The following is a 27968-nucleotide window of genomic DNA, read 5'->3' as shown; positions in this document are numbered from 1 at the left end:
AACAACAGCAGTAGAATCTACCACATCAGCACAAACACCCGAACCACCCACCTTTTCCACACCTTCGACAACACCAACAGTAATTACTACAACAACAGAAAAACCTATTTCATCTACACCAACAGGAAGTACTCCAACAACTACATTTACTGAATCAACAACAGCGCTAGAATCTACCACATCAGCACAAACACCCAAACTTCCCACCTTTTCCACACCTTTAACAACACCAACAGTAATTACTAAAACAACAGAAAAACCTATTTCATCTACACCAACAGGAAGTACTCCAACAACTACATTTACTGAATCAACAACAGTGCTAGAATCTACCACATCAGCACAAACCCCCAAACCTCCCACCTTTTCCACACCTTTAACAACACCAACAGTAATTACTACAACAACAGAAAAACCTATTTCATCTACACCAACAGGAAGTACTCCAACAACTAAATTTACTGAATCAACAACAGCTCTAGAATCTTCCACATCAGCACAAACACCCAAACCTCCCACCTTTTCCACTCCTTTAACAACACCAACAGTAATCTCTACAACAACAGGAACACCATCTGGTATTTCAACATCCTCATCAGCCATATCACCATGTGTTATATGTCACTGGTCTGAGTGGTTTAATGTATATAATCCTGCTACTGGAGGAGGGAATGACTTTGAGACATATGAACACATAACAGAAAATGGAAAAGAGATATGTGAAAATCCAGAAGATATTGAATGTGGGGCTGTGGGCCAAACTGATATGAGCTTTGAAGATTTTATCAGTCAAACAAAACAAGTTGTCCAGTGCAACATTTCATATGGTTTGGTGTGTGAGAAAACAAAACAGGTTTTCCGCCCCTATAAATGTTTTGACTATAAAATACGTGTTCTCTGCTGTTTTCCTTGTTCTACAACATCACCTGGAACAACACCAATAAGTATTGTTACTCAAGAAACAAACACAACATCTCCTGTATCAGAGCCACAAATTAAATTAACAACTACCTGGAAACCCAGTACAACAACGCATTTTGAGGTAACTGAATCAACAACAGCAGTAGAATCAACCACATCAGCAGAAGCACCCAAACCACCCACTGGTTCCTCACCTTCACCTACACCAACTAAAATTACTGCAACAACAGAAAAACCTATTTCATCTACACCAACAGGAAGTACTCCAACAACTAAATTTACTGAATCAACAACAGAGGTAGAATCTACAACATCAGCACAAACACCCGAACCACCCACCTTTTCCACACCTTCAACAACACCAACAGTAATTACTACAACAACAGAAAAACCTATTTCATCTACACCAACAGGAAGTACTCCAACAACTACATTTACTGAATCAACAACAGCAGTAGAATCTACCACATCAGCACAAACACCCAAACTACCCACCTTTTCCACACCTTTGACAACACCAACAGTAATTACTACAACAACAGAAAAACCTATTTCATCAACACCAACAGGAAGTACTCCAACAACTACATTTATTGAATCAACAACAGCTCTAGAATCTACCACATTAGCACAAACACCCAAACCACCCACTGGTTCCTCACCTTCACCTACACCAACTAAAATTACTGCAACAACAGAAAAACCTATTTCATCTACACCAACAGGAAGTACTCCAACAACTACATTTACTGAATCAACAACAGAGATAGAATCTACAACATCAGCACAAACACCCGAACCACCCACCTTTTCCACACCTTCAACAACACCAACAGTAATTACTACAACAACAGAAAAACCTATTTCATCTACACCAACAGGAAGTACTCCAACAACTACATTTACTGAATCAACAACAGCAGTAGAATCTACCACATCAGCACAAACACCCAAACCACCCACCTTTTCCACACCTTTGACAACACCAACAGTAATTACTACAACAACAGAAAAACCTATTTCATCTACAACAACAGGAAGTACTCCAACAACTAAATTTATTGAATCAACAACAGCACTAGAATCTACCACATCAGCACAAACACCCAAACCTCCCACCTTTTCCACTTCTTTAACAACACCAACAGTAATTACTACAACAACAGAAAAACCTATTTCATCTACACCAACAGGAAGTACTCCAACAACTAAATTTACTGAATCAACAACAGTGCTAGAATCTACCACATCAGCACAAACACCCGAACCACCCACCTTTTCCACACCTTTGACAACACCAACTGTAATTACTACAACAACAGAAAAACCTATTTCATCTACACCAACAGGAAGTACTCCAACAAATAAATTTACTGAATCAACAACAGTGCTAGAATCTTCCACATCAGCACAAACACCCAAACCTCCCACCTTTTCCACACCTTTAACAACACCAACAGTAATTACTACAACAACAGAAAAATCTATTTCATCTACACCAACAGGAAGTACTCCAACAACTACATTTACTGAATCAACAACAGCAGTAGAATCTACCACATCAGCACAAACACCCAAACCACCCACTGGTTCCTCACCTTCACCTACACCAACTAAAATTACTGCAACAACAGAAAAACCTATTTCATCTACACCAACAGGAAGTACTCCAACAACTACATTTATTGAATCAACAACAGCTCTAGAATCTACCACATCAGCACAAACACCCAAACCTCCCACCTTTTCCACACCTTTGACAACACCAACAGTAATTACTACAACAACAGAAAAACCTATTTCATCTACACCAACAGGAAGTACTCCAACAACTACATTTACTGAATCAACAACAGCGCTAGAATCTACCACATCAGCACAAACACCCAAACCACCCACCTTTTCTACACCTTTGACAACACCAACTGTAATTACTACAACAACAGAAAAACCTATTTCATCTACACCAACAGGAAGTACTCCAACAACTAAATTTACTGAATCAACAACAGCGCTAGAATCTACAACATCAGCACAAACATCTGAACCTCCCACCTTTTCCACACCTTCGACAACACCAACAGTAATTACTACAACAACAGAAAAACCTATTTCATCTACAACAACAGGAAGTACTCCAACAACTACATTTACTGAATCAACAACAGCAGTAGAATCTACCACATCAGCACAAACACCCAAACCACCCACCTTTTCCACACCTTTGACAACACCAACAGTAATTACTACAACAGAAAAACCTATTTCATCTACAACAACAGGAAGTACTCCAACAACTACATTTACTGAATCAACAACAGCGCTAGAATCTACCACATCAGCACAAACACCCAAACCTCCCACCTTTTCCACACCTTTGACAACACCAACAGTAATTACTACAACAACAGAAAAACCTATTTCATCTACACCAACAGGAAGTACTCCAACAATTACATTTACTGAATCAACAACAGCGCTAGAATCTACCACATCAGCACAAACACCCAAACCTCCCACCTTTTCCACACCTTTGACAACACCAACAGTAATTACTACAACAACAGAAAAACCTATTTCATCTACACCAACAGGAAGTACTCCAACAACTAAATTTACTGAATCAACAACAGCACTAGAATCTACCACATCAGCACAAACACCCAAACCTCCCACCTTTTCCACACCTTTAACAACACCAACAGTAATTACTACAACAACAGAAAAACCTATTTCATCTACACCAACAGGAAGTACTCCAACAACTAAATTTACTGAATCAACAGCAGCACTAGAATCTACCACATCAGCACAAACACCCAAACCTCCCACCTTTTCCACACCTTTAACAACACCAACAGTAATTACTACAACAACAGAAAAACCTATTTCATCTACACCAACAGGAAGTACTCCAACAACTAAATTTACTGAACCAACAACTGTAGAAGAATCTACCACATCAGCACAAACACCCAAACCTCCCACCTTTTCCACACCTTTAACAACACCAACAGTAATTACTACAACAACAGAAAAACCTATTTCATCTACACCAACAGGAAGTACTCCAACAACTAAATTTACTGAACCAACAACTGTAGAAGAATCTACCACATCAGCACAAACACCCAAACCACCCACCTTTTCCACACCTTTAACAACACCAACAGTAATTACTACAACAACAGAAAAACCTATTTCATCTACACCAACAGGAAGTACTCCAACAACTAAATTTACTGAACCAACAACTGTAGAAGAATCTACCACATCAGCACAAACACCCAAACCACCCACCTTTTCCACACCTTTAACAACACCAACAGTAATTACTACAACAACAGAAAAACCTATTTCATCTACACCAACAGGAAGTACTCCAACAACTAAATTTACTGAACCAACAACTGTAGAAGAATCTACCACATCAGCACAAACACCTGAACCACCCACCAGTTCCACATCCTTACCAACACCAACAGTAATTACTACAACAACAGCAAAAACTCCTATTTCATCTACACCAACTGTTAGTAGTCCAACAACCTTAGCTATGGAGTACTCAACAACAACTGGCAAGACATCTCCATCAACTACTCCCACCACTACACCTTGTTTTTGTGTTATTAATGGAATGCAGTATAATCCTGGTTAGTATATTTGAATGATATCTCTATCTGTTTTTAAGGACAAGTTGTGTTTCTACAACAATTCTCTTTAAGGCTTTTGTATTTAAATTTGTCTTTTTCTTTTTTCTTTTTTCTTTTCTTAATGTAGGTGAGACAATATTTGATATGATTCACATTGGCTCTGGGATCTGTCTGACCATGATCTGCTCAGAAACCTGTGCATTTCAGAACAGCACAGAGCCATGTCCAACACCAACAACTCCTACACCTACTCCATCAACAACTCTTACACCTACTCCATCAACATCTCCTACACCTACTCCATACTACGACTGCCCAGAATGGGAGAAAAATGTACAACTTAACATACTTTCTTTCAATTTTTGAATAAATAAACATTGTATAGTGTTGTTTTAAAAGGATAGTTCACCCAAAAATGAAAAATCCCATTAAATGACCATCATGTTTTCCAAACCTGTATGACTTTCACTCTACCACAAAAACTCAGAGACAAGGTTGAATTTAACCTATTTATTTATAAATAAATAATGTCCTTTAGCATAAGTTCTCGTCCGACAGTCCGATGATAGATGACAGCATGACCGTCAGATTCTGCCGAAGGAAGACTGCAGGGGCGAGGTGCCTATCCCTGACAGCGGACGGGTACCTAGCTGGTGGTGGTGGAAGTTGTGCTCAATGTCATAACACAGGCAGGTTGATACAATGGGTTAAATAAAGGGCCTGCAAAATAAAAGTTAGAATATGATTGGGTGGCATAAATTAATAAGTAAGTGACGTAACTGGGTGAGTCTTCCTGATAGAACTATCGCTTAGGCTTCCATTTTTTCCATGGGACACAAAAGAGATGTTAAGTAGAATGTTAGCCTTAGATACCATTCACTTTTAAAAAAGAAGCAATAAAAATGAATGGTGACTGAGAATAACGTTCTGCCTAGCATCTCATTTTGTATTCCCCAGAATAAAGTCATACAGGTTTGGAAAAACATGAGGGTAAGTAAATGATAACAGAATTTTCATTTTTGGGTCAACTATCACTTTTAAGTGTTTACTGAACAAGGGTGGACCTAGGGCCACAGCTCCCAGATGTCTTATGACGAGCATCTTTTATGCTATTTTTAAATAGCCCAAAGAAACAACACTGAATATGACACAATTTTGCATGCACCAATCTCTCTAAATGTTGCACTTTCTGCCTTATTACCAGACAAACGAGACATTCATCTTGTGTAACTGCACCATGGCGAGGTGCATAGAGGACAACATTATTGAGATTATCCCATATGAATGTCCTCCACTGCAGAACATCACCTGTGCTAATGGAAAGAATCCAGTGCTTGTTTATGATGAGTATTATTGTTGCCAGTATTACGCTTGTGACTGTAAGTAAACTGGTCCTCCTCAACCTCCATATTTGATACTGAAGTCAGTTATATTAATGATGTCCCTCTTGGCTAAATGTGTATAATGTGGCATTGTGCTTATTTGCATGTTTTTTACACCATGCCTTAACCCTTCCTTCTCTCAAAATGACCAAGGAGGCCTAATTAATGCATTTCCTTGGCCTCCCTTGAAAATTCAACATTTATTTAACACCAGCCAATGTCTAAATTTATGTAAAATCCTGCTCTCTGCCCCTCATGCATTTATATTGGATTTCTTCTGCATACATTTATCATTGATGAAAATGTGGTAGTTACGGCATTAACAAATCTGCCTACCTTAAAATGTCAAATGGTGATATGTGCAGTAATAGAAGTAGCATTATAGCTTCTCCCAAATTTAAATAGCATTTGCTCAAATTCAGTTTTGCTCATTCTCTCCTAATCTTAGGTTTTTGTGAAGGCTGGGGTGACCCTCACTACATTACATTTGATGGACTCTTCTACAGTTACCAAGGAAACTGCACTTACGTATTAATGGAGGAAATCAGGCCTCAACACCACTTGAAGATCTACATCGATAATGTCTACTGTGACCCTATTGAGCTTGTATCCTGTCCCAGATCCATTATTGTGTCTTATAACAATCAAGTCATAACACTTAAAAATCACAATTTCATAGGAGGTGCAGACCTAGAGGTGAGATGTTCTAGGGTTGAAATTGTTTTTGAATATGATTCATGTGTGTTTGGTCAGTAATGTAATGTGTCTTTGTGGTCATCTCCTAAAAGGCTGTGAAAGACAATGTTAAGTTAAGGCTGCCTTTTGCCAGTAATGGTGTGAGGGTTATAAGCTCAGGACTAGACTTGTTCCTGGAGATTCCACTGCTGAACATTGTTGTAACGTTTGGAGCCACTGGATTCAGCATCAATCTGCCATTCCAGCATTTTGGAAACAACACACAAGGGCACTGTGGTAAGTTAGCAGTGAGCTCAAATTGTTATCAAAGTTATTTTTTTAATTGTTAATTTTTTGTTAAAAGAGCAGTTGAAAGATTCTAAATTAAACAGTTGATTAGGCTGGATCAAGGACCCAATCAACACTGCATGCAGGACGTCACTCAGAGTGAAATGACTACGTAGCCTATTTGCAAGGCAACAAATAAACATTTATACATAGTTCTGAACTGTATGATATTTATTAATGCTTCCTCTTAAGAAAAAATAAACCATTTTCACAGTTCAGTGGTTCAATGTAACATCCAAATTATTCCAAATACTTCTCTCTAAGGAACATGCAACAACAACATGGCCGATGACTGTATGCTCCCTGGAGGGATCTTGGTGGACGACTGTGCGGCAATGGCTGATTACTGGCCAGCCAATGGTGTGAACGGTGAAATTTGCTCTAAACCAACAGCATTACCTACAGTTGGGTCTGGCCCCAAACCCACTATTAAGCCATGTCAAGCCCACCCTGACTGCGACCTCTTCAGGAGCGAGTGAGTTGATTTTGTGTGGTGAATTTACAATAGTTTAACATTCTTTGTGTGGGTAAATGCTACCTACTTGATATGTACTAGTTCTGTTATCTGTTCTTCACTTTAATCTTCCACAGGTTGTTCCAAGAGTGTCTTCCCTATGTGTCCCCAGTAAACTTCTTTTTAGGCTGTCAATATGATAGTTGTCATATGAGCAACCCCAGTGTGGTGTGTACCAGTCTGCAGAGCTACGCAAGGGCTTGCTCTCAGTTTGGCATCTGCATACACTGGAGAAACAGCACTAAGCTCTGCAGTAAGTTATTAAAATAATGAGCACATTCTTTCTCTCTTTCCAAATGAAAAGAAAAATGCATTTTACTTAATATAGGTTTTAATACAAGACTAATAAAGCTGTTTAGTGTAGTAGCTCAGTTCCATGGGTTGCCTTGTGTTCATGTTTTTTTAGAAAAGTAGTTTTGGAGTTTTAGAACTAAGCATGAAAGTTTATGCTATGTAATGTTAACCACAGACATTATTTTAACTCATAAAGCCCTATTCTTAAAACCAATCAGAAATTCCAGAGTGATACCCATGTTGGCCAACAAATTGACATCATGACTGAAGATCTCTTTTTCTAGAATGGGTCATATTTCAAGCTGAATCCTAGTCCTGTAAATTATAGACATTATTTAAGTGTTGCATTTCACTTTTCATTCTCAGATATTGAATGTTCAGAAGATAAAGTCTTTAAGCCTTGTGGTCCAGCTGAACCACCAACCTGTGACGATGAGTATGTCCTTTAATCTGCAAGAATTATTTTTTAAATAATTAGAGAATTTTTCAAAAGATACAGTTTAGTGCTTGATCAGTGGTGCAAATTGTACAGGGGGTTGACAGTAGTTTCGATGACACAGTTTGGGTGGGACATATCGAAGGGCTTCATTTGTTTTAAAATAGCCAATAGGATTTAATTTAGTCACAGCAATGAACCTACTTGCTAGTCATTAGTCGTTGTTATTTAATTGGACAAAAATGTGTGCAGTACAAGATGAGTCATCAATATTTTAGGTCCATTTTCCCAGTAGAAAATAACTGTAAATTTTACATTTGTATATCTGCTAAAAGATTTTAGAATTTTGTCAATGTTTAGGAGTACGCTAGAGCACAGATGGCTTCAAAGCTAGTAGACATGGACTAAAAGCTACAAAACTCCAATTCCAACTCCAGATTGGTGTCAAAATGTTTTTGGGAATTAATCGTTGATGAAATGTCAAAGGAATAATCCACGTTAAATACAAGTTAAGATCATGCCACTAATATTAACATGGAACATTTCTGGGGGGCCTGGGTAGCTAAGTGAGTATTGACGCTGACTACCACCTCTGGAGTCGTGAGTTCCAATCCAGGGTGTGCTGAGTGACTCCAGCCAGGTCTCCTTAGCAACCAAATTGGCCTGGTTGCTAGGGAGGGTAGAGTCAGATGGGGTAACCTCCTCGTGGTCACGATTAGTGGTTCTCGCTTTCAATGGGGCACGTGGTAAGTTGTGCGTGGATCACGGAGAGTAGCATGAGCTTCCACATGCTGTGAGTCTCCACGGTGTCATGCACAACGAGCCACGTGATAAGATGGTGGATTGACGGTCTCAGAAGCGGAGGCAACTGAGACTTGTTCTCCGCCACCCGGATTGAGGTGAGTAATTGCACCACCACGAGGACCTACTAAGCAGTGGGAATTGGGCATTCCAAATTGGGGAGAAAAGGGGATAATAATAATAAATAAAAAAAACATGGAACATTTGTTTAATTTCACTTTGGTGAAAATTAATTATATGCAATACATTCTGTAAAAAATAAAAAGTATAAAATAATTTTTGCATTGCAGACCTGAAGAAATTATGATTACAGTGCCCACTGAGGGCTGCTTTTGCCCGGAGGGCACAATGCTCTTCAACAAGCAGTCTGGAGTGTGTGTGGACAAATGCGGTGAGAAGCCACTGAGTCACGCGTGTGTGTGTGTGTGTGTGTGTGTGTGTGTGTGTAAACATGTGTTCATGAGTAATAGTGTGGGTGCATGTAAATACTCCTGAAAATTCAAATTGAGATGTATAAAACTTGAGTCTGCCTGCGTAAGGAACATCAACATTCATGTCTTAACTGTTTTTGAGAGTGTTTCTGTCTGATTTTGATTTTCCTTGTAGGATGCCTGGACTCCTCCGGGACACCACGTGAGGTGTGGTAGTGTTTAAAACAATTATTTAAACCATTCACTCAATGTTTTTTATTATACAGTCTTAGTGTTATTGATCTGTCCCTCCCTATATTGGATGATAAAAAAACGGACCCACTTCATATTTGGTGTCTTTAACTACTATGTACTAGAGGTAGATTAATTGGTGCCGATAGTTGCTTTTTGGAACTATCGTTATTGGCAAAATCTGTGGCGATAGTTGCAGAGTTTCATCTGTTTTTTTCATTATTTCCTCATTTCCATATAATAGTCCCCCGTGTGTTTCGGACTTGTTTATACTTAAAAGTCCCGCGTTATGCACCAAATCTTTTTTATTTTGGGGAATTTGGTTGAACAAAATACTGCATCTGGGATTTTATTCATTTATGACTCTTTTTCTGTGTCATAATAAGGAAATTTTAAGAATTTTTTTTTTTTTCTTTTTTTTTTTTTTAACAGTACTGTGCAAACGTTTTAGGCACTTGGGAAAAATGTTGCATAGTGAGGATGACATAAATAGTTTTCATTTATCAATTAATGTCATACAAAGTCCAGTAAACAAAAAAAAGCTAAATCAATATTTGGTGTGGCCACATTTGCCTTCAAAACAGCACCAATTCTCCTAGGTACACTTGGACACAGTTTTTCTTGGTTGTTGGCAGATATAATGTTCTAAGCTTCTTGGAGAATTTGCCACAGTTCTTCTAACTATTTCGGCTGTTTCAATTGCTTCTGTCTCTTCTTGTAATCCCAGACTGATTCAATATTCAGAGGGGGGCTCTGTGGGGACCATGCCATCTTTTGCAGGGCTCCCTGTTCTTCTATTAGGGCTATTCTATTCTTTTTGCAAAATAAATGTTTGGGAGTCTAAAATTTATATTTCCTATTGACACACTAAAGCTGAAAATATAAATAACCATCTTAAGACAAATGTTTTTGTGAAGCATCTTATGTGCCTAAGATTTTTGCACAGTACTGTAGATTCTATAAATCAATTTTAAAAACTATCGGCCGATTAATCGGTTATCAGCCTTTCCCCACAAACTTAGTTTTCTGTATCGGCAAAATCCACTATCTGTCGACCTCTACTATGTACTCCTTATGTACATATGTGTTGTTGCATTATACTTATGTTTACAGTACTTGAATTTAATTACATCTGTAGTTACACTGCTTAGCTGACCCCCAATCCTAAACCTAACGCTACCCTAACTCTAATGTTACACTAATTCTACCCTTAAACCTACAGCAAATGTGAATCTTGAAAGAATTTTGCAGAACAACATGTTATTATACAAGAAGTACATTGTATTGTATGTTTTTTTTTTTTTTTTTTTTATGTTAGTACACAATAAAGACAATGTAAAGTGAGACCAAAAAAACTTCTAGGCTCTGTTCCAAAACACCATTCAGGATTTTAAGGCTTTATAGGCGCACTCCCAAATGCAAAGGGTGTTCCAAAAGTTAGGATACTTGGGATACATTCTTTTGGCCAAATTCAAAGGTAGCATCGCATGTATAATTTGCAGAAAAGGTCATCCCGGAACAGAGCCCAAGTGTCATAAAGTAAATTTGCATCTAAATATCGACTATGGTGTATATTGACCAAACAAGGCTTTTAACTGTGCACTTTTGATTTTTTTGTGGCAGTTCGATGAGGTTTTCCAGTACAACTGCGAGGAGTGTGTCTGTGAAAGGGCCAGCAAATCGGTGAACTGTAGGCAAAAGCAGTGCCCTGATCCTAACCCTCAGAGCTGTACTGAGCCCGGATTTGTGTTGGTCAATACCACCGATCCCTCAGACCCATGCTGCAACAAGCAAGTTTGCAGTAAGATACATTTGTTTACATTTTATGTTTAATGGGATTTGCATTAGGTTTGAAGTGTCCTTCTCTTAAGTCCCCTCTCTCTGTGTTTCATGATGTAGAATGTGATATCACTATGTGCTCACCTTTGGATAAAAAGTGTGGCATTGGATATTCTCCACAAATGGAGGTGCCGGAGGGAAAATGCTGTCCAGAAATCAAATGCGGTATCACTTTTAGTCCTCAACACTTGGATCCATTCTTACATATTCTTATTAATATCATTTTATATTGTTGTTTTTAATGTGTCTGTTGCATCCACAGTGCCAAAGAGAGTATGTGTCCACAAAAAACAAGAATACGAGGTAACAAAATGGCTCTGATACTAGTACAGTATATTATAATAAATGTAAAAAAGAAATTCTCACCCTCTACTCTCTTAAAAATGAAATGTGTCTGAATTATTTATAATCAATTTGAACTTTGAATGTAATAATATTTAAAGACCCCATGAAATCGCTTGACGAGCACAGTTTTATTTCCTGTGTTATTTGATGAAACTGGAAGTTGAAATTGGAGTGGGACATATAAAAAAGTAGCCTTTTTTTTTTTACATCATTACATTACATTAATTGAAAAATATACTAATGCATTTTATGAGTTTAATAATGCAAATTAAGAGTTGTATACAGTTTTTTAACCAGGGACTAAAAACTAAATGTTTTCATTTCAGTTCGTTCTGAGCAAAAACTGAATTTTTTCATTCTGGTTCAGAGGTTCCGCAGTCTCCTTTCCAAATAGTGACCGGTTAGAACAAAATTAAAGAATGGTTAATAACATTCTTTTTAAAATGACAGAACTCTGCGCTAAGGGTTAGGTGAAATACCAAGTGCAATGTTGTTAGATTTAGCAAGAGAAACAAGCAATCTGGTCTGGAAAAACAAGCCCAAAATAAGACACTTGCCTCACCAAAATAAGTGAAAATAATCAATTAAATTTTTTCCTGTGTGGTGGATTTATCAGTATAGAAATCATAAGCATACAGTTAATTAACAGTTAAGTATAGTTTTAATTACATATCTGCTTTTCAGTCAAAACCCGAATCTGCATCAAATCTGTATTACTGCATCATATCTAACAATAATTCAGTGAAGACATGGAAACAACTGAGAAATGTACTTTTTACCTCTAACAATTTTTTGCTTGTATCTGGATTAGACATGCATGTAGAGTATATGTAGTAATTATACATAGTTGGTAAAAAGGTCTTCATTCACAGAACGCGACATCCACAATGAGCAATTAAGCAAAGAAATGTGTGATGCAGCATTTTCCTTCAGGATCAAAGCACATGTTTTTTCTGGCAACATGAAGTGGTGTAGTTCTAAAAATATACTATGATAAACCCTTTTGCCTTTGGTTTCATGAAAAAAAAATTATTGGAACAAAATTAATCGGCTATAACCAGCTACCAGCTTTTAAAAATAACGTTTTCACTCCGGAACAATTAAAAATCACTTTGTTCCCATTTTTGGTTACGTTTTGCAAAAAAATGTGTTCGATTTTGGTTTTCGTTCCTTGAACTGTTTTTAATCTCTGATTTTAACATAGCTAATGCGTTATGAGCTAACGTGAATTAACAATAAACAGTTGTATTTTCGTAAGTGAACATTAACCAAGATTAATAAATGCTGTAAAATGTATTGATTGTTAGTTCATGACACCTGATTCATTTACAGGAGACTTAGCAACTCAAGACAAATATATTTTGAACATGTTCATTTTGAGTCATTATTACTTAAACTCTTAATTTTAAGAAATCTGAAGCAAAACATAAGCTTTATTTATCCAAATTTGACTGCTTAAACTAAATGTGTTTAATTTGAGATAGCTGTCTTTACAGTGTGGTTTTGTACTACAGTGATAAAATGCAGTGACATTCTGCTCCAGAGAAAACTGATGCAAAACACACAGATATGTTACATAAGAAATGATGATGTTTATCCCACATATCAAGTTACCATAGAAAACGAATGTGGAGAAGTATACTTATTGGGTATCTAAACCTTAAATATTTAATTAACATATTTTATTCACTACTTTATATTTCAGTATTTCTAATAGATTTAATGTTTAGTTTTTGGATCCTGGATTACAATATTAGATATTGATATATCGAAAAAAAAAAAAAGTGTTTTATTTTGAATGCTTTCAGCTTGTAATTTTAACAAGTAGAGCGTAAAGTGTAAAGTGTTACTTATTGTAGATTTTAAATATAAGTTAACTTTTAGAAGTCCACTAGAATATAGATGACCTCAAAGCTAACGGACATGGACTTAAACCACACATTTTTGAAAAAACTACTATTTTAATTTCATGGGATCTTGCAAGACTCAATAATGAAGTTATTCAAAGATTTACAGACTCTTAAAATTTAAATGGCACACTCTCAGAGACCCTTCAGCTATTTATGTATCTCTCTTCCCTCCATAGCCTGGTACCATCATCCCTGTCGTTGACTGTCAAGAATGTACCTGTACATGGGACGTGGATCCTAAATCACAGTTGTTCAAGATCCGCTGTGGATTTGTGCAGTGCAACGAGAACTGTGATCCTGTGAGTTGTGTCTCGAGCTTTTGATTGGCTTGTCTCAGCCCAGCTTCTGTTTGACTTGTCATTGTAATTTATAATTTATAATAATTGTAAATAATGATGTTGTCTATCTTTGTTCATCTTTCTCAGGGTTATGAATATATTGAATCAAACAATGACGATTGCTGTGGGAAGTGTGTGCAAACTCACTGCATCATCAGTGTCAACGGCACCACTCATATACTGCAGGTAAAAAACAAAAAAAGCACCATGAAAGTAATCTATACGACTTGTGTGCAATATCTCAATATCTTCGCCACGATACCTTTGTGTGAGGAACAGACTGAAATTTAATTCAAATTTCAGTGAAAATCACACCCCTTCCAGCACATTCTTGATGTCATAAAAAGTTTTTAAACTGATCTTGATTGTGATTTGTGAGCTGAAACACCCAAATCAAGATATGTTTCATAGGTCTTGACCTATTCATCCTAACAAATCAAATGTTGTGCAATGTCCGTTTTAATTTTAGCCAAATTTGACTTTGTTCTCTTTTTGATTGTAGGAAGGAGCTGTTTTGCCCACCACAAACCAGGGCTGTGACAGAATCACCTGCACTAAAAGTAACGGACAGTTCATCACCGATAACTACAGAATCCAGTGCCCTCCTTTCAACATTTCCAACTGCCAGCCTGTGAGTACTTCAAACACACCCATACACACATTTCAGTGTTATACTGTGGTGAAAATTTACTTAAAATTGCACCTGCTGATAGTGTTGTTTTAGCACCCGATTCATGAAAGTAATTATGAGAATCACGTAATGTTGCAAACACACTCAAACATTAGTGCTGAACACCATGTTGAAATACAAGGGTGTAGATTTGGCTTGAACACTGGGGGTGTTGTAGTGCAAAGCATTTATATGTTTCCATTGATCATGGTATAAATATGAATTGCTTGTTTTTATTATTGTGTGGGTTAGCCCCCCACCCCACTCATCCCCCCAGAATCTACGCCCCTGTTGAAAGTCCATACCAATGCATAACCCCCTTGGTATGAAAGGGTATAAAAGTTCAGGGCCTTGGCAGAATAGATCAGGGGCTTAAACCCCCCAAGCGCTCAAAAGAATGCAGTGCTACACCAGTGCATATAGTGCCTTGTTAAACTGGGTTACAGGTGGTTAGTGAATAAGATGCAAGTTTCTGTTCAGAAATGCTGCACACAAAAGTGTTTAGTGAATAAACCCCATCGTAGTGATCCAATCAGAGATGACATTGTGCTTTTTTTATTCACTCTGCAGGGCACAGTTCAGCTGTCAGTTGATGGTTGCTGTCCTGTTTGTGAGTATTTTAATAAGGAAACTTATGCAGCCACTTCAGATGTAAATGTGCTGTTTCTAATAAACAGATGTGCTGGAGCCACTTAAAAGACCAAGAATGTCACCTTTTGTTTCTGCTCTTTAATCTGTTAATCCAAAGGTGGACTTCCTGTTTATTTGGGTTGAACATCTGATTAATGTGCTTGTTTGTGCTCCGTTGTCTGTTTGTAGGTGTGGACAAGAATAGAGGATGTCAAGTAAAGACTGTTCGTGATTACATACTTCACAAGGACTGCCAATCAGAGAGGAAAATAGACTTGACTTTTTGTGAGGGAGACTGTGCCAGTTATAGCAGGTGAGAACACACACATGCCCTGTTCCAAAACCTTTTGTGTTTTCATTTTTAAATAAATTATTCCTTTTGATTATGATGCAATGAAGGCTTTCCATTATATTAATATCTGTCTTTCCCTCTTTCATGTATACGTAGGTACTCTGAGCTTGGAGTGTCCACTTGTAGCTGTTGCCAGGCGACTCACACAAGTAATCGTACAGTAGCTCTTGGTTGTGTAAATGGAGACATAGTAACCCACACGTATGTCCACGTTGAGCAGTGTACCTGTAGCAAAACTAACTGTCATAGCAGTGGGGTGAGCCAGCACATACTCATTGAAAACGCCCGCCGTAAACGCAGCCTCAGATTGCCGTGAGCACCAGTGATTCCAGAGGTCAACAACCCTAGCGTTCTGAAAACATAAACATCTCAAGTATCTGTGAAACTTGAAATGAATTTGAATTGCATATGCTGTATGTTTTACATTTCTAAACTTTAAACTATCCCAAGAGCTTTTCATTTCTTTTAAACTGATTATTTGATAAATACAGTGTGTATTCTTCTGCTTGTTGAAAATTAAAAGCAATTAAAAAGGCAACCTGAAATTTAAACCTACATGTGTGTGTTACTTCCGTTTACTAGAAATTCATATATTGCCCCTAGAATGTATACCTGGCCTCCAGTGTTGGGTGTAATCTGATTACAAAGTAATTAGTTATTGTAATCTAATTACTTTGTAGTCCAAATATTAGTGTAATGGATAACATTTTTAATTCTTGTAATGAGATTAGTTACAGGCTTTCAATTATGAGAATTACTTTTAAGTACATTACTTTGGTTACACATTGTTTTTTAAATAATATTGTAAATGTGTAATGCATTTAAAATATGAATTCATATGTACGTCTGTTTGTTTTTCTGTGAGAGCTGATGGGTGCCAATGAACAAGGAGGAAAGAGACATTATTTTTAATTTGCTAAGCAGAAATGGTTTTTTTTTTTTTTGTGAAAACTGTTTTAGAAAGTAACTTAAAAGTAAAGTAATTAGTTATGTAATAACTTTTTTATGAAGTAATCAGAAAATAATATGATTACAATTTTATAGAACTAATTAGTAATTTATAGTGGATTACTTATTATAAAGTAACTTATCCAACTCTGCTGACAGTAAAAAGTAACTGCCCAAATTATATACTGGTAGTCTGTTGTTTAAAGAACTTTTTACTGGCAGCATAATTTAATAATAAAATGCAATTGCTTTAAATGTTCAGAAAATCTAACAACAAACGGACTGAAAGTGCCCTTAAGTATGTATTGTTTCTATGCACACAACAACAGAAATAAGGAACATTTAGCAGCAAACAGGATTTGAATTTACATAATAAGGAACAGTGAACCAACAGGTCATGTTTCAATGTATACAGAAATATCTTGCATGTCTTCAAACAGATCGTCTTTGACTTCTGTGGAAGCTCATCAAATGTTAAGATCTCTAACAAATATTGAGTGATGAGATTGCACAGCAGGTCAAAAAAGGCCTGAGGTGTCTTTTACAAAACTTAATTATGATCAAATTTAATCCCTGTGAAAAAAATGGTGAACAAAACGGGATTTATAAAAGCATTAAATGAAAAATTTAAAAGTACACGTGCAAACTTTGCTTCCTCTGTTGACATATGTTGACATATTGCAGATGCTAAACTCTAATGCATCACTGAATGTAAAAGTTTAAAAAGTTACTTTGTGATTTTACTAAATCAATTGAAAATGTAAAAACAAAAATAAATGGCAAAACGGTCATTTTGAAGATCTATTTGGAGTTACTAAGAGTTTTAATTTTCTTGTGATATTTGTAAAAAAAAAAAAAAGAGAAAGAAAATAAGCAATAAAAAAATATGGAAAACTAAAATATATATATATATATATATATATATATATATATATATATATACAGGTGCATCTCAATAAATTAGAATGTCATGGGAAAGTTCATTTATTTCAGTAATTCAACTCAAATTGTGAAACTCATGTATTAAATAAATTCAATGCACACAGACTGAAGTAGTTTAAGTCTTTGGTTCTTTTAATTGTGATGATTTTAGCTCACATTTAACAAAAACCCACCAATTCACCATCTCAAATTAGAATACATCGTAAGACCAATAAAAAAAACATTTTTAGTGAATTGTTGGCCTTCTGGAAAGTATGTTCATTTACTGTATATGTACTCAATACTTGGTAGGGGCTCCTTTTGCTTTAATTACCGCCTCAATTCGGCATGGCATGGAGGTGATCAGTTTGTGGCACTGCTGAGGTGGTATGGAAGCCCAGGTTTCTTTGACAGTGGCCTTCAGCTCATCTGCATTTTTTGGTCTCTTGTTTCTCATTTTCCTCTTGACGATACCCCATAGATTCTCTATGGGGTTCAGGTCTGGTGAGTTTGCTGGCCAGTCAAGCACACCAACACCATGGTCATTTAACCAACTTTTGGTGCTTTTGGCAGTGTGGGCAGGTGCCAAATCCTGCTGGAAAATGAAATCAGCATCTTTAAAAAGCTGGTCAGCAGAAGGAAGCATGAAGTGCTCCAAAATTTCTTGGTAAACGGGTGCAGTGACTTTGGTTTTCAAAAAACACAATGGACCAACACCAGCAGATGACACTGCACCCCAAATCATCACAGACTGTGGAAACTTAACACTGGACTTCAAGCAACTTGGGCTATGAGCTTCTCCACCCTTCCTCCAGACTCTAGGACCTTGGTTTCCAAATGAAATACAAAACTTGCTCTCATCTGAAAAGAGGACTTTGGAACACTGGGCAACAGTCCAGTTCTTCTTCTCCTTAGCCCAGGTAAGACGCCTCTGACGTTGTCTGTGGTTCAGGAGTGGCTTAACAAGAGGAATACGACAACTGTAGACAAATTCCTTGACATGTCTGTGTGTGGTGGCTCTTGATGCCTTGACCCCAACCTCAGTCCATTCCTTGTGAAGTTCACCCAAATTCTTGAATCGATTTTGCTTGACAATCGTAAGGTTGCGGTTCTCTCGGTTGGTTGTGCATCTTTTACTTCCACACTTTTTCCTTCCACTCAACTTTCTGTTAACATGCTCTCTGTGAACAGCCAGCCTCTTTGGCAATGAATGTTTGTGGCTTACCCTCCTTGTGAAGGGTGTCAATGATTGTCTTCTGGACAACTGTCAGATCAGCAGTCTTCCCCATGATTGTGTAGCCTAGTGAACCAAACTGAGAGACCATTTTGAAGGCTCAGGAAACCTTTGCAGGTGTTTTGAGTTGATTAGCTGATTGGCATGTCACCATATTCTAATTTTTGAGACAGTGAATTGGTGGGTTTTTGTTAAATGTGAGCCAAAATCATCACAATTAAAAGAACCAAAGACTTAAACTACTTCAGTCTGTGTGCATTGAATTTATTTAATACACGAGTTTCACAATTTGAGTTGAATTACTGAAATAAATGAACTTTTCCACGACATTCTAATTTATTGAGATGCACCTGTATATATATATATAAAATAATAAAAAAAACATGTAGCATAGCTTGTACATATTTGTATTTCAATAGGAAGCCCTTCTTTTTCCAGCAGATAGCTTTCTGAATTTTAGGCTTCATATCCATAAACATTTTGTCCAATGCCCTGTGAATTAGAAATTACTGTGCAATTTCTTAACAAAATGGTTAGATCCCCACTGTCAGGACTCGCATCCTGTATTTAGTTTGATATGCTAAACAAGAGAATTGCAGTGTTGTGAGTCAGTAGGTGTATCTCACCAGCAAGGTTTACATAAACCCTGTTTAATCTCAAACACATTCATTCATTAAATGTTTATTTAAAGATTCAATGATAATGATAACTTACCATGTTAATGCTTAATTCTGGGTTCCACCCATTGATCAAAGATTTCACTCTTCCAAAGATAAACTCACATTCACTATATTACACAGTATTACAGTATATATAGTGCAAGAGTACAATATGGCCCTAAAAACGTCACTTTAGAACTATTATCACGGCATAGGCTGTTTCAAAAAGTTATTGGAGAAACAAGGATGTGTGTGTGTGAGAGAGAGAGAGAGAGAGAGAGAGAGAGAGCATGTGAGATCAACTGTCTCTCCCATGCAGAGATGCTGTAGTCTGTTAGTCAGCTTTCTGAAGATAATGCCATTTTGGTGATCCTATTTTCTCTGTGGAAAAATAGCCGTTCGAATGGGGGTATCCCTCCCTATTTCACGGTAGCCGGTGCGTAAGAGTCAAACCGCAATCTCCTCCAACATTTTGAATAGTATGTCCTCTCTAGTGTCGAAATTCCGGTAAGAGTAACGCACCTTGAGTTTGTGTAATTAATCAGTCTCTCAGCTGTCATGAGCCTTAATGCCAAAGTTGTTAGTTTAAAGCTATTTCATAGCTTTAGTAGTGTAGTAGTAATACGAGCGATTACGGAGTGCTGTTGAATCTAAACACTGACTGATGCTGACTTACTTCACATTATCAACTGGCTCACGTTACACACAAAAATGGTATTTTGCATCCACCTGCTGGCTAAAATATGTAATGTCACAATATTAAATGTAAAGAGACAGATAGCTCTTAACACATCTGCACTGCTCTTACACTTTAGTTTAGGACAGCACAAACACAAGTGGAGTGATACACACAGTGAAGCGTTCGAGTGCTGATGGTGTGAGACCATCAGTACTCTTGGAACGTCTCTCGTCCAGTCAGATTCGAGGACCGGAACTAACTGTTATATATACATATACACACACATATATATATATATATATATATTCATATACTTTTTCTCCTCATTTCAAGAAAAGCATAACTCTGACAGTTTACATAATTATTTTAATTATGCATCTCTGTCCTTCTCTGTTGAAAGACTTTCTGCTAGATTATAATGATGGTATGGCAGATCCTACGGACTTTATGTGGCCAACAATAACTGGTCAGGATTCCATTGTACTACATGTGCATTACATGAACTAATTGTTTTATGATAAAATGATAAATTCATTAACAGATGTCAAACTAAACCCCTGAGTTTGTAACCCTTGAGTTTGTAACACCAGTACCTTTATAAATGTCTGATTGGACCGATACCCTGTCTTGTACAATAAATATACTCAGCAATTAAATATTGATGTTGATAACAACAATAACAACAACAAATAAATCTTAAAAACTAAATTCATCTTTTCACACAATTAAAAAAATACCTGATGACATATTTACTACCAATTAACAATGATGTTTCTCCTGGTTTTCTATTATTAGTGTTCCTTACCATCAAGGACGGATTAAGAACTAAGAGGCCCATGTGCTGACACACCATGGAGGCCCCCCATGACATGACTATGTTCATCTTTATGTATTACAGGACGCTTGGCAGATTTGGTTGGATTTTTTCAAATAGACAGAAGAAAAGTTTCTAGCAATGTCTGACACAGCCAATTATATGTACTTTTAATTATGAACCGATCCAAAATCATGTGTTTATAATAGGTATGTGCAAGGTATTCAAATACCAAAAATCACTATTCAGTTATTCTGCACGTGTTTAGAGGTCTTCAACCCGATCTGTGTCTGACGGTACCCAACAAACCTTCAGGTTTTGGGCCAGGTTCTGGTCAGTTTTTCAAGTAGGCTATAGGGTGAGTTATGGGTAGAAGGAGATGTCACAGTCTCGGTGAGTCTGCTGGTTTGTTCCAGTTTGTGTTTACATTTTTTCTCTGATTCAGGTGCTGCTGGCTCGTGTAATCAGCGTTGCCATGGGAACCCTGATTGCTTCCATGGGAACAATGATCGCTCCAACTTTCAGCGAGCGAGTGGCACCTGATCGCTATTAGTTCCCTGCCTATATTTACCTCACTCTGTTTTGTGTTCGTTGCTTGATAGTTGTTTGAGTGTTGTTACTTACCACTCTCTCCCTCTGTCCTAGTCAGTCCTGTATCGGTTGCCAGTTTTCGCTGTTTGTGCCGCACTTGGATCTTTTGTCTCATCCTTTCTGACAGGAGAGTGCTGTGGAACATGTAAGCCAATAGGCTGCATTTATTATGCAAAAGAAAACAGCAGCCATGTTCTCAAGGTACACTGTAAAACACTCGTACACTTTTCTTCATGTTTTCATATTAACAAAGAATCTTCTGTTCTTCCATCCTCATGTAGCCTGTCTATACTTTTTTTAGGACGGAGAAGGGTACATAGAAAATTGCACAAGTGTTACTTGCCATTAAATTAATGGCTCATTTGTGATATTCGAGTCTGAAAAAGACCACCCTTTAATCCAGATGACTGTAAGCCGGTAAGTAGAATATCTGTAGTTTCAGCTCCACACATGACACCCTTTTTCTGTTTGTATTTTGTACAGCTGTTGTTTTTGTATGGCTGTCTTCAAGCTAAGGTAAACGCCTTTAAAACAATTAGTCATAGAAACAGACACCTAATTTCTGCATTTTTATTTACAAGTACTGTGCAGTTGTACCACTGAGTAATTTATTTTATTTTTTATTTTTTGCATGAACATTGCATGAACAGATTGTGATGTTCCATTCTTGTTGACTAGCAACATTTTGTCACCCTGACCAATGACATTCCTCCTACTTATTTTGTCCTCTCTACTTATCACACTTTCTCTAGTTTGAAAAAATTCAGAAACTGGGTTTGCTTGGTAAACGTAATATTTTACACAACTGAAAATTTCATCATTTACTCACCCTCATGACTTTCTAAACCCATATGATTTTCTTTCATCTGTCGAAAAGTGATGCTTCAAGATGGCGCCGAGTATGGCTGCTGCACTGCGAGCTCTGACCCAATAAGCTGGAAGGTAACCATACTCCCGACACGCAGGCAGAGATGGGCAACCAAACAGATACACAAGACAGGACCAACTAGACAGAGAGTGAGGTAAGTTTCTTCACATCAAACATCAATCTAGTAAAGATACTGAGAACACGAAGGGCTTAAGTAGGGAGTGAATTAGTGGAGAACCAGGCGTTGCTGACATGCTAATTAGTGGCATGATAAGAGTTCCCCTGGGAACAATCAATGTTCCCATGGAAACACTGATCATGCGTGCCGGCAGCGCCTGCGAAACATGAGGGGGAGAGAAAATAGCAAGACACACAAAACAAACTCACCGGAGCCGTGACAGTAACTTGTGCTCTTCCTGTTTCTCTGGCACGCTCTTTTCTCTGGGCTCTGCTCTTTGGCAGCTGGGTTACAGGCCACCAGGCCAAACTCCAGCTCTAAATGGCATTTCTGTTTATCATTTCTCTTTCTATCTTTTGCTCTTTTTCACTCTTTTCAGTATGCATAATGGTTTCATCAACATATTTCATATATCTGATTTTTAACTATTTCATCTAAATTGTAAACATCTGATGTAACATTTTAAGAAATAAATAGTATTAAACATTCCATGTCTAGTTCAATGTCACTGTATAAACTATACACATTTACTGTAAGTGCTACATATTGTTTTGTAATAAGGTCATAATGAGGCAACACTGGATTCCCAAACATGCATTAACATTTACACCAGTTCTGTATCACATCAACAGGTATGTCGACCCATAAAATAATCAAAACATACCCCAATCAAAAGCCTTGGATAAATAAGGAAATCCAACTCCTGCTGAAGGCTTGTGATGCTGCTTTCAGGTCTGGTGACCGGGAACCCTACAACTCATCCAGGGCCAATCTGAAGAGGGGGATTAAAACAGCTAAACACAATTACAAACTGCAAATAGAGGACAACTTTAACAACTCCGAACCTTGATGTATGTGGGCAGGCATCCATGCCCTTACAGACTACAAACCAACCAATAACACCCTCGCAACCATTTATGCCACCCTCTCAGATGAGCTTAACACCTTTTATGCTCACTTCGATCGTGGAAACACAGAACAACCAATTAAAGCTGAGCTTCCACATGATGACCTGCCGCTCACATTCTCTACCAGGGATGTGTGCTTAACCCTAAGCAGGGTGAATGCACATAAAGCTGCTGGCTCTGATGGCATTCTAGGCTGGGTGTTCAAGGCCTGAGCTGAGCAGTTATCTGATGTCTTCACCAACATTTTCAACTTGTCCTTGGCCCAGACAGTTGTCCCCATTTGCTTCAAGACAGCCACTATTGTACCAGTACCAAAACTTGCTGCTGCAATGGCCCTCAATGATTTTCGCCTAGTAGCTCTTACTTCCATCATTGCCAGGTGGACCCATATCAGTTTTCCTACAGTACCACCAGGTCAACAGAGGATGCCATCACTTCAGCTCTACACTCCACCCTGACTTGGACAATAGTAACTCCTATGTCAGGATGCTATTCATCGATTTCAGTTCTGACTTTAACACTGTCATCCCATCCAAGCTGATCTCTAAGCTCACTGATCTTGGCATCAGCACTTCCCTCTGCAGCTGGACATTGGACTTTCTAACTAACAGACCATAGACTGTCAGGCTTGACAATCACACCTCCTCCACCCTCCTTCTGAACACTGGTGTACCACAGAGCTGCATGCTGAGTCCTCTCCTCTACTTCCTCTTCACTCATGACTGCATATCTGTGTATGGCTCCAACACCATAATCAAGTTTGCAGACGACACCACAGTGGAAGGCCTGATCAATGGTGATGATGAGACTGCCTACAGGGAAGAGGTTCAGCACCTGACAGCGTGGTGTGCCGACAACAACCTTGCCCTCAACACCAAGACCAAAGAGCTTATTGTGGACTTCCGACGGAGCAAGAGAGGTCGTGCACACACCCCTATCTACATCAATGGGACTGAAGCAGAGCGTGTGCACAATTTTAAGTTCCTGGGTGTCCACATCTCAGAGGATCTTTCCTGGGCCCTCAACACTAATCAAGAAAGCACAGCAGTGTCTGTACTTCTTTTGGAGACTAAGGAAAGCTCATCTATCTCGCCAGATCCTTCTGAACATTTACTGCTGCACTACTGAAAGCATTTTAACTAACTGCATCACAGTGTTGTATGGTAACTGTACTTCAGGTCAGAAATCACTCCAGCGGGTGGTGAAAACTGCCCAATATATCACTGGTGCCCAGTTACCTTCTATCAAAGACATCTACCACAAAGGGTGAGAAATATCATCAAAGACACCTCACACCCCATATATGGACTTTTTACTCCTCTCCCATCTGAGAGATGCTACAGGAGTTTTTGCTGTCCCACCAGCAGACTCGGTAACAGTTTCTTCCCTTCAGTGGTCAGCCTATTGAACACTGAACTCTGGCGCTAAAAAAAAAAAAAATCTGTACTGTACAATATTACTGCTGTTTGCTCACTACCAGTAATACTTGAATCCTATGCACCTTCTGTCTAACTGTTTAGATCTGTTCCACGTAATTTGCACTATAGTGGTAAAATGCCATTTCATACCTCATCCTCAATCTTCCCTTTTTGAACATTTTGCACTATTTACACATGATGCCATATATACTCTAACGGTCACCAGCCATTCACACATCTCTGTAGAATGCATCATATCTATTTATATTCCTGTCATTTGCACTGAGCTGGTCTCTACCTCTTGCACTATTACTGTGTACATATAGTATATATATATATATAGGGTGGCTGTGGCTCAAGTGGTAGAGCAGGTTGTCCACTAATCGCAGGGTTAGCACTTAAATTTCCAGCCCACATGCTGAAGTGTCCTTGGGCAAGACACTGAATCCCAAGTTGCTCCCAATGGCAGGCTAGTTGCTTGTATGGCAGCTCTGCTGTCATTGGTGTGTGAATGGGTGAATGAGACACAGTGTAAAGTGCTTTGTAGAGCCGCTAAGGTTAATAAAAGGCGCTATATAAGTGCAGACATTTACCATATATATATTGCTACTTGCACTTCTGTTTAGATGCTAACTGCATTTCATTTACTCTGTACTTGTACTCTGCACAATGCCAAGAAAGTTTAATCTAATAAGGTTCTAAAACAATGCTCTCCCATTATTTTGCTAACTGCGCTTATTTGTATTGTTTGCATAAGTAGCAGAAGGTGGTAATGGACAAGGAATGCACAGTTTTATACCATCTTGCTGTTAACATTTCTTCAGCATTCCAACAGATTTTTCAAATAAAATGAGAACATAATGATCACATTTAACAACATTAAGCATATTTTACATATTTAAGATATTTAGCTATGTAAGGTGGAATATAAAGTGTTCAAGAAGTGAAACAACTGCAAGAGGCTGTTCGGTAAAGTTCGGGAAAATGTGTTGGTCCAGTCCGGAGCGTCGGACCGTTGATCCCATTCTGATCACCCTAATCCTCTGTAGTCAGCGCCTTAGCCAGCTGCTTCCTTTTATAATATGTTAAAATTAGTTTCAGGTGGATATTAAACAGTTTTTTACATCAAGGCAGCAGGGAGTCTCAGTGAGAACAGGATCCAATACATTCAAAGGAGGATGGCATCAAGAAATGGTAGGCAGGTGCAGACACCGCATGATAGGGTACAACAGAGCTAAATGCACACCTTAAATGTGTTGTTTACTAATCTCACAGTGTATGATCACAGAAAAAAATATTTCTTTTTATTGAGGATTGATGAAGCAACACAATTTGAGGGGGGAAATTATAAAAGTGTTTTTTATTTTATTTGATTAAAAACAATTAAAATATAAAGGCAGGAAGGGAGGCCTTTTTACCCCACACTCGGGGTAAAAGGACCACCAGCATGGGGCAATAGGCCCACAGTCCACAGATAAAGCACCGCAGGTATATCTATATATACTCACATATACTTAGCAAATCTCAGTTGGCTGACCGTTTATATAATTGTCACGACATATATTGTCTTATCACCCAGCCCAAAAACTGCTCAATGTAAATTATAAGACAGTATAACCTTTATTTGTTTTATTTTTTTCTCTCCTTTTCTCCCCAATTTGGAATGCCCAATTCCAAATGCGCTCTAAATCCTCGTGGTGGCGTAGTGACTCACCTCGTTCCGGGAGGCGGAGGACGAATCCCAGTTACCTCTGTGTCTGAGACCGTCAATCAGCACATCTTATCATGTAGCTTGTTGAGTGTGTTACCGCAGAGACATGGCATGTGTGGAGGCTTCCCGCTATTCTCCGCGGCATCCACGCATAACTCACCACGTGCCCCACGAGAGTGAACCACATTATAGCAACCACGAAGAGGTTACGCCATGTGACTCTACCCTCCCTAGCAACCGGGCCAATTTGGTTGCTTAGGAGACCTGGCTGAAGTCACTCAGCACGCCCTGGATTCGAACTCACGAACTCACAACTCCAGGGGTGGTAGTCAACGTCTTTACTCGCTGAGCTATCCAGGCCCCCAAGACAGTATAACCTTTATGATTAGTGTCTCACTTACAATGGACATCAGTATTTCCTTAAAAACAGCCTAAACCAGCCTTAGCTTGTTTAAGCTGGTCTCCCAGCCTGACCAGCTGAAAAGTGATCAAACCCCCTCTAAAATCAGCCAACAGGCCAGTCTGACCAGGCTGGGAGACCAGCTTAGGCTGTTTTATTTTTTATTTTATTTTTTTCAGCAGGGTAAGGTTCACTCAAAATTTAAAATTCTGTCATTATTTACTCACCCTCATATCATTCTGTATGACTTACTTTCTTCTGTGGACAAAAGGAGATGTTAGAAAGAAAGACTTATATTGTATCTAAAAAATGGATTCAATGAGAGTGAAAAGTGACTGAGACTAACATGCATCTCCTAACATTTCCTTTTGTGTTTCATGAAAGAAAAGTCACATAGGTTTGGAACATCATGAGGGTGAGAAAATTATGATAGAATTTATATTTTTGTGTGACCTACCTTTAACAGGCATTTAGAAAAACATTATTATTATTTTTATGATGATTATTATTATTATTGGATAATTAATGATGGTCAAATGTCCTAAGAATTATATACTCTTTTAGCAAATATAACTGCATTTAGCAGAGCTGGAAACTCATTCAGAAAAACTTCGTTCACAGTATACCTCTTATATCTAAAATGGACCATGGGCTCAGTCCCTGATCTTGGCAGACTCTAATGCTGTGCACCATGTACACGGAGTTAAACAACTTATACTATTTGGCATGACTAAACTTCAGGTGATTTTACTATCTATATTAATTGATCAAATATACTGTATGTTAGATGTATTTGCCAGTTGAATATTGATTTTCATGGATATTGACTATTGGCTGAATTAATATTGACTTTCAGTGGAAGCTCACCA

At 38.0% G+C, this 27968-nt stretch overlaps 1 protein-coding gene across 1 annotated transcript in view; it reads left to right on the top strand.

The window, feature by feature from the left end:
- The window catches only part of LOC127437369 (mucin-2-like), a 35953-nt gene extending 19655 nt beyond the window's left edge, over positions 1-16298 (top strand). The window contains exons 25-43 of the mRNA XM_051692188.1: positions 1024-4574; positions 4702-4907; positions 5779-5953; positions 6405-6652; positions 6745-6928; positions 7244-7454; positions 7571-7746; positions 8154-8223; positions 9315-9415; positions 9631-9662; positions 11310-11487; positions 11586-11690; positions 11788-11828; positions 13957-14079; positions 14206-14304; positions 14621-14749; positions 15359-15398; positions 15608-15731; positions 15867-16298. Coding sequence (XP_051548148.1) covers positions 1024-4574; positions 4702-4907; positions 5779-5953; positions 6405-6652; positions 6745-6928; positions 7244-7454; positions 7571-7746; positions 8154-8223; positions 9315-9415; positions 9631-9662; positions 11310-11487; positions 11586-11690; positions 11788-11828; positions 13957-14079; positions 14206-14304; positions 14621-14749; positions 15359-15398; positions 15608-15731; positions 15867-16086 — 6013 coding nt within the window. The 3' untranslated portion in view covers positions 16087-16298. The remainder of the gene's footprint in view (positions 1-1023; positions 4575-4701; positions 4908-5778; positions 5954-6404; positions 6653-6744; positions 6929-7243; positions 7455-7570; positions 7747-8153; positions 8224-9314; positions 9416-9630; positions 9663-11309; positions 11488-11585; positions 11691-11787; positions 11829-13956; positions 14080-14205; positions 14305-14620; positions 14750-15358; positions 15399-15607; positions 15732-15866) is intronic.
- Positions 16299-27968: the final 11670 nt, after the last annotated feature.

This window comes from Myxocyprinus asiaticus, chromosome 48 (assembly GCF_019703515.2).
Source record: "Myxocyprinus asiaticus isolate MX2 ecotype Aquarium Trade chromosome 48, UBuf_Myxa_2, whole genome shotgun sequence".
Classification (NCBI taxonomy): Eukaryota; Metazoa; Chordata; class Actinopteri; order Cypriniformes; family Catostomidae; genus Myxocyprinus; species Myxocyprinus asiaticus.
The sequence above is the reverse complement of the archived record's forward strand: the minus strand, read 5'-3'. Positions and strand labels throughout refer to the sequence as shown.